At 39.7% G+C, this 8,345-nt stretch overlaps 2 protein-coding genes across 2 annotated transcripts; both read left to right on the plus strand.

The window, feature by feature from the left end:
* The first annotated feature begins 831 nt into the window (after nucleotides 1-831).
* LOC122000772 lies at nucleotides 832-3,451 on the plus strand. The gene is made up of 2 exons (XM_042555225.1): nucleotides 832-2,603; nucleotides 3,045-3,451. Exons 1-2 carry the CDS (start codon nucleotides 889-891, stop codon nucleotides 3,229-3,231), a joined length of 1,902 nt encoding a protein of 633 aa, XP_042411159.1. The 5' UTR covers nucleotides 832-888; the 3' UTR covers nucleotides 3,232-3,451.
* A 1,279-nt stretch (nucleotides 3,452-4,730) lies between these two features.
* LOC121999858 lies at nucleotides 4,731-5,370 on the plus strand. Its single transcript, XM_042554490.1, has one exon. The coding sequence runs from the start codon at nucleotides 4,923-4,925 to the stop codon at nucleotides 5,181-5,183; it is 261 nt and encodes an 86-aa protein (XP_042410424.1). The 5' UTR covers nucleotides 4,731-4,922; the 3' UTR covers nucleotides 5,184-5,370.
* Nucleotides 5,371-8,345: the final 2,975 nt, after the last annotated feature.

Below are 8,345 nucleotides of genomic sequence, written 5' to 3' on the forward strand. Positions count from 1 at the left end.
TTGGGTACTAACACACTCAAATATCAATTTGATCAATATATTGACAGTAGTAATTTTTTGAACACGAATTAGATTTTTCAGACACATTTATATTCAAAAAATCACTGCTTTCAATATAGTAGGTCAAATTAATATTTGAGTACATTTATATAATCATAAGAATTAGATGAACATATAGGATCTGGTTTCACGTCATTCCGAACTCTCTAAGTCCATCAGTCGATTTTGGTCAAACTCTTTAGGTTCATTCAATCAAAATCAGTTGACGAACCTAGAGAGTTCAACATGAAATTAGGTCCTATGAGTTCGTTTAGTTATTATGATTATTTTCATACTGTCAAATATCAATTTGATCAAATATATTGGAAACAATAAATTTTTAAATATGAATTAGATTTTTCGATCACATTCGACCGAAAACGGCTAATGAACCTAGAAAATTTCAAATGATATAAAATCAATCATATATTTGTTCGTCTAATTTTTCTTATTATATAAAATTCTTAAATATTAATGTGACTAAAACTATTGAGAATAATAATTTTTAAATGGATTCAACCATATCAATGACGCAAAAATAAAAATTTAATAATTTTAAAACTAGTTTCCTGCATGGTTCGGTAAAAAAACCGAATGTTCTTTGAATCTGTTTGCTCATTGTGCATATTAAACCGGGTCATGACCTTTTGCCAAATTGTGCAATTAAACCAATCTGATTGGATTTGAATAAGGCCCAATATGATATATGTTGGGCCTAATCTACACAGGAAATCCTACGGCCCACTGTGTTTCTCTGTAAAACGTTTCAGTTCGCTTGGACGCCTCGACGGTCGCTTGACTCGCTTCCTCTCCTGCTCACCGAAGCTTTCGGTCCGCGCTAGGGTTGCCATGGGAGACGAAGACGAGAGTCCGGTCTTGCCTCCTCCGGGCTTCCCGTTGAACTTGAACTCCATGAGGATTCCTCAGCTGGTCGAGTTCCTCCGATCCTCCTGCCAAAAGGTGGACTTCCAGGAGGTGCAGAGCGCTCTGATGTCGAGGGAGGCGTCACTGAAGGCCGAAGTGGAGAAGAGATTCTTGGAGGAGTTGACTGCGATGGAGGTCGAAAAGGTCGAGCTCGGCGTGCGGAATGAAGGCCTCGAGCGGGATTTGGGGGGTTTGAGGAACATGCTAGCTGAACTGGAGCAGCAACAGAAAAAAAGCGAGGAGAGTTTCCGTTTCGACAGGTCAGATCTCCAGCAGAAGCTGAGGGATAAGGAAGCGAGATGCTCCTTGTTAGAGTCGAGGATTCTGGACCTTGAAGAGATTGATAGGCGACATAGGATAGATTTTGAGTACCTCGAGGAGGAAATCCTTGCGTTAAGGGAAGCTTGTAGAGTTGCGAGAGAAAGGGAGCAGAAATCTCAGAAGAAGATTGCGACTTTGCTCGTGTTGCAGGAGCACGGTAATGTGGATTGCTGGAGGAGGAAATGCAAGGAGTTGCAGGACACGGTTTCACAGCTGGAGGCTGAGAAGCTGGGTCGGAGAGTAATGAAGAGTAACAAAAGTGAAGAAAAGGGAAAGAGCAAAGCCAGCTTACCTACAAAGGATAAGGAAAACCCTAAATTCCTAGGATTAATTGTGATCAGTGACAATGATGATGAGCGCCGTGCTGAAGATTGTGAAGTGAAAAAACACAGTGCGGAGAGAACTTTGGACATGAAAAATGACTCCACCTTATGTAAGAACCCGGAAATGCTGCATTCTGATGCTAGTAGGCGAGTAATGGGAGTTCAGGATTTTGATGAAAACCATCCGGATGGTGTTCTGCTAATTCCAACACCAAAAAGGAAGCGTGTTTCAAGAGTATTTACTAGTGACAGTGAGAAGGATGATGATGCCGATAATATTCCAATAGGAAAACTTTGGTCGATGCAAGCCAAGGAGGATTATAAGCCAAAGCGATTAATTTCACTGCGAAAATTAAGCGAAACAGATGATTCAATGAAAGGAAAGTTTCCTACCAATCCATCAACTCCTAGATTCGAGGATTCAAGTTTAAGAAGCAACGGTAGAGCAAAGGTGTTTCTTACCAATCCGTCAACTCCCAGCTTCAAGAGAACAAGTTTAAGAAGCAAGGGTAGAGCAAGGGAGTTTCCTACCAATCCATCAACTCCTAGTTTCAATAGTTCAAGTTTAAGAGGCAACAGTAGAGCAAGAAGGAAACTCGAGTTCTTGGGCAGTGATGATGAAGAGGAAACAAAGATTGAATTAAGGAAGGAGCTTGATGATGATGCGAGTCCAAATAGTGAGGGCAAGAATTTAGGCGGATTCATTGTAAGTGGATCAGAAAGTGCTGAAAGTGCACCTAGTTCAGAAGAATTTTCTTCTGAAATAGAATCAGGCAGTGTTATCGACTTTGGTAATATCTTGGCTGAGATAAGTCGGAAAAAACGGACTGAGAGTTGGGAGTATGAGGCAGATATGCTAGCATCATTTTCCAGGGATTCTGAGCTTTGCTTGAAAGCTGTTTGTGTTCTTTATCGGCAGCAGACTTCTGATGAGCAATCCGCGAAGGGAACATTTCTTCTGAACAAGCGAGGATTCAACAAGTTAGATGCTCAAAGGTATCGTCAGAGTAGATTTTGATACTTGCTGCTTTTTGCATTCAGGTTCCTTGGTTCTAACGTTCTCTCTATATTTCAATCTGGTATGAAGATTATACTTCTTTATTTGTTGATGTTGAAAATTGGTAGATTTATACTAAAGTCGTAACCATGATAAGAACTATAGATCAAAAATATGGACATGTAGGAAATTCCAAAGCCTAAAAAATTATAACTCAGTTATTGTAGATGATTGGCACTATTTGTTCGTTCACTGTCCTGCTTATAAACTGGATATCAAAATCATCTTCAATTGAGACTCGATGCCATAGTTCTTTTTCCTAAATGCGTTACTTAACACTTAACTGACATTAAAAATTCACGTACTGGGTTTATTGTTGTTGTAATTGATCTTACAATAAGGTCGAATTGGTCTATCAACTGATCTTGATCTTGTTTCAGGGGATCTATGGTGGCAGAGTTTCTTACAGATGGCGATCCCAATGGCCCTCTAAAGAAAACTGTCCAGGATTTGGAAAAGTATGACCCAACGGCACTATCTTTCTGCCGCAAACTCGCTAGTCGATACTCGAAGCAGTTATTCACAATTTACCAGAGCAAAGAAGATCCCTTGTTTTTGCCATCATAAACCTGTGTGATGGGATTACTAATTAATGCTACTTGGGTTAGTGTTTTGGTTTTTTTATACGTGCGCTGCATTGCAAAGTTGTGCTGTAGGTTCTAATTCATCTGTGGGAAACTTTTTGATGTAACTTGTAGTGTTCTTACTGATATTACCTAGAGTTAGTTTATGCTCGCGACCAAAGCAATGTAAATGGTTGAAAATATACAATTTTTTATGCTTTTTATCTCTAATATCTTTGACATCGATGTCCAATGTGCAAGCAATGGTTATGTTTTATGTCTGTTATATAATATATGATACGGTGCATGATGACGAGGTCCGATAAAGATGTGGCAGTCAGAGATCAAGAGGATGTGACAATCAGAAGTTAATGGGATGTGACATGCAGTCAAGGAGACGTGACAGTTAGAAGTCAAGGGGACATGATAGTCAGAAGTCACGGGGACATAAAAGTCAGAAGTCAAGGAGATGTGGCAGTCAACAGGTCGAGAATATTATCAGCAACTTGATTCTCGGTCGGGTTTCAACGGATCGGGATTCCTGACCTGAAACACCTGGGTATACAGTCGGATGATACCTGTCAGGATTTGACGAGTTGGGCCCTCACGGCCTAGCGCCTTGGCCTCCCAACCAGGGATTATACCTGACTGATTATCTCGGGCTTTCCTACTCCTTCCTGATCATGAGGAAAAGCGCTACAGGACAACGAGATCATAGAATCATAACCACTTGTCAAAGAATAACTGTCAAATGTCATGGAATATTTCAATAGTCTGCCGTCACCTACGAATGGAACATTCCTTCAGGCTACAGAAGGATGTCACGTGTCCTCCATCACCCGACAAGGCTTGACATTCGACATTCTCTAACATCAGTCAGGCTCCAGAAAGTACACGCTGTCATATAAAAAGGGAAGTCCTCTCCCTCATGTAGGTACGCTCTCTCGCACATTCGCACTTGTCTTCTACTTTTCTTTTTCTTCGTATACTGTTTTTTTAGAGAAAAAGTATCTGACTTAAGCGTTGGAGGGTCTGCTCCGGGAACTTTTTCCCTGGTTTCTGGCATCTAACGCGAGTAACACCGATATGTCTGTTTGAGTGTGCGCAGAGATCAGGTACCGCCGGCGCAGTCATCGTTGTCCGTCAGCACCACGTGGGAGTCCATTTTTGGAAGCACGTACGAGAAAGGCATCTCAATCGCCCCTCCGTCAGTATCCGCAACAGTTTACCCGTCCCTCATCTGATTCAAACTCCGGACATGATAAAAAAAAATATATATATATATATATATATATATATATATAATATTTTTGGCATACTTTTCACTTTATGATTTTCCAAAATGTTGAGAGAAAAGACAAACATTTTCTTTGGGTCGAATCCTATGCATATAATTTTCTTTCATTACGTAGAACTACCTGGTTAGACCCAGATGCTTCTAATCGAGATTTTATTATGAAAAAAAAAATATATGGCAATCATTTAGTCATTTAAACTTGAGGAGCTCCTCCTCTGTGTTGGCTATTGTTGTAACGCCAGCAAGCCAATTCAGAAATCCATCCTTTTCCCAGCAATTAATGTTCCCTCGATCAGTCAGGCTTGCCCTCTCTGGCATTCCATCATTCATCTTCCCCTCTATAAAACCCCATTTCTTCCTTCCATTTCCTACAAGCCAAGCAGCAGCAGCAGCAAGCAATGGGTTCACTTGGTCCAAGCATCGGCATGGGAATGACGAAGGTGATTCCCACTACCAACAAGCTTCAGCAGAAGCAATTAGAACAACGCGGCTCAAGCTGCTTCCAGATGCCACTGCACTACCCCCGCTACACCAGAGCCGACTATGAGACGATGCCGGAGTGGAAGCTCAACTGCCTTCTCCAGGAATACGGCCTGCCGGCGATAGGTGGCGTCGATGACAAGAGGAAGTTCGCCATGGGCGCTTTCCTCTGGTCTTGATCACTGAACCCATCTTCATCGATATAAATCTCTATCTATGTCAGACTAGTCCTACGTGCAAACTGATCTTAGTGTGGTAATGTATGAGCTCTGTTGTGCAAAGAGCATGCTCTGAGGTGCATAATCTAGTTTTATGAGAATATTGTAGTTTTTTTTCACTTATTGAAGACGAACTTGCATGAATCTACCCGTGCCTGATTAATGAGACTACAGTGATCAGAATAACAATCTTTGCACAACAAAAGTTCTTTCTTTTTCTCTCATGTTTCATTTGTGATGAACAAGAGATGAAAAAAATCTATGGCTTCTGAAAAGAGGGGGAAAAAGTTGCTGAAAGTTTTCAGAAATGCAAAACATTCAATCTAAGACAGTAAGCAGAGACACACGCAGATGTATACATCCCTGATTATACTTTTTACCAACGTCTGATAATTTTAATACTAATAAGTTAAAAGAAAAATACATCTAAATGTATTTAGATGTCAATTTTAATAATATTATAATGAGCCTTAATTAAAAGTTGAAATGCATGCATGCCATTGTCAAGAGCTATTAATCCCTCCCTATCCCCTAGCTATTGCAAATTTAGTTAGATGCTTTCTTATTTGGGTGCATTTTTCATTGCAATCTCCTTCACATATATATATCTTTACCTTGACTTTTGAGCATGGTTAAGGCACATCATGCCTTGTTAACCCTTTTGCAAGAAGACAAGTATCATTTAGAATTGCTTCCATTTTTTATCTTGTTCATTTATAATCATCCACTATATCTGTACACAAAAATATCAAACCTTATTCGTAAGAATCTTTCCTATTGTATATGTGATCAAAAAGAAGTGATGCACAAGAAATTAATTACAATTCACAAGCTAATTAATTAATATGAGAATAAGGTTATATTTCCTCTAGAATTATACGTTACGTTATTAGTTTGTAGGATTACAAGTATAAATTAGCTCTTATTCTATGAATATTCCTACCTCATCATCAATTCCCTTCTTTCTTCTCTGACATCATTATTAATAATCTATTCACGACAAGAGTGTTCATGTAGTACAAGCTAATGGTAATAATAATATATGGAAGTTAATAATACGTGGAAGCTCATCCGCAATTCAAGGCAACTCAATGCCTTGTGACAGGGGCAAAAGTTATTGCAATGAAAGGTACATGTATGATATACAAGATCCAAATGATTAATTATATATATATATATATATATATATATATATATATATATATATATATATAATTTAGATGTTGTGTTATTTGATTTATTTTCAAGTATGTAAGATTTGATGGGTTTGAAAATTTTGACATCAAGCTAAAATTCAGCTAAGTTTGTTGGACCTGATAGCTAGTGGGAAGTCCAGATAGATCAAGAAGTGACTCGATATCTAGCGAAAAGTCCGACTGAGTCTGGGGATCTAACAATTGGTCGAACTCTAGTTGAATCTGCGGACTTAACAATTGGAAGGAAGACCTAATGGGTCAAAAGGTAAGTAAAGGATGACAAATGATAAGTGAGGTAAGTTAATGGAGGAGAGTGGTCGAGTGAGAGCGAGTTCTGATGGGACTGTAGGTGCTGATCCAGTTTATGTCCATTTTGGAAGTTTAAACTAAGACCATGACTAGATCCTGGTCTTGAAAAGACAGAATCTAATTAATAATGTTATTCTATATTGTACTAACTTTGTTTTACAGGTTACACTTTATTTTTGAACTAACTCATTTTGCAAGATTAAAATAGCAAAAATCAGCATCGGATGAATAATATTTGAGGCACTTCAGAGGTGCTCTGAGGCACCTTGGATCAACCTTTGGAGGTGCCCTGGATCAATCGGAGGCACCCTTGAAGAGATAAGGATTACGAATAAGTCTTCGTGGTGCGGAGGCACCCTGGAGGCGTTGGAGGCACCTCGGAGGCTCATTGGAGGCACCTCAGAAGGTTTGGAGGTGAAGGCACTGGAATTCCGTTCTGTTTAAATTTTCCTATACAAAAATTGTACAAGTACAGGACTTTTCCTAGCAACCCGCATGTTCGATCAGACATGTATCTGATCAATCAAGCAAGTTCTTGACGGATCAAAGCACACCTTGATCGAAGTACAAGATCGCTGGTCTCTTGTGTTGATATTCAAAATCGATACAAAGAAAACTAAACTAATTACGTATCGGAATTAAAGAACTAGTTGTACCTTTCCTTTGTAGCTAAAAACATCTTGATCTTCTGCTGTATTCCTCTCCTCTTCGTGGATGGCGTATGGGCGATGATCTACCAAGACAACAAACACCCTTCCCTTCTTTGTTTCCAAACCGTCGGCCACCAAGAGAGACTCTAGGATAGGGCGCCTCCTTATCTTCTTCCTTCTTCTCTTCTTCTTCTTCTCCAAACCGCCAGCCACCAAGGAAGATAAGCAAGAGTCGCCGGCCCCTAGCAAGGTGGAGGAGGCGCCGACCCTAGCAAGGTGGAGGAGGTGCCGACCCTAGCAAGGTGGAGGAGGTGGCGCCGGCCCTAGGAAAGAAGGAGTTGGCGTCGACCCTAGGAAAGAAGTGGAGAAAACCAAAAAACAAAACCTACATGGATGGGTGGATGCGAGACTTTATATAGAGGCTACAACAGGAACCTAGAGGAGGAATTGGTTTAGGTCTCCTAATGGGCTTGAGATTCCTGTGTTCGGCTCGAACACTCAACCCAAGTCCATCAATAATAACTCATACCACTAAAGAGTTATTATTGAACTACCGCACCAATCCCATATTACAATATAGGCTCCTTCTTATCATGAGTGCATTAATCTCCCTATGTTTAAGATATCGTATGTCAGTTAATTAAATGAGTTACTGACAACTCAATTAATTAACATCTGATTCCAAGAGTAGTATCACTCAACTTTATTATCATGCCGGACTAAGTCCACCTGCAGGATTTACATGATAATCCTTATGAGTTCCTCAAGGGGACATCATCAGCCTAAATAATTAGGACATAAATTCCTTCTATAATCAACAACACATCATACAAATAATACTATCTCCCAACTCATCGGACCTATTGATTTAACGAATAAATCTCACCCATTGATAAATTAAAGAAATAAATACTAAGTATGTGTGCTTGTTATTATATCGGGATTAAGAGGATGCACACCCATAATAA

The sequence above is a fragment of the Zingiber officinale genome, chromosome 7A (genome assembly GCF_018446385.1).
Source record: "Zingiber officinale cultivar Zhangliang chromosome 7A, Zo_v1.1, whole genome shotgun sequence".
Lineage (NCBI taxonomy): Eukaryota > Viridiplantae > Streptophyta > Magnoliopsida > Zingiberales > Zingiberaceae > Zingiber > Zingiber officinale.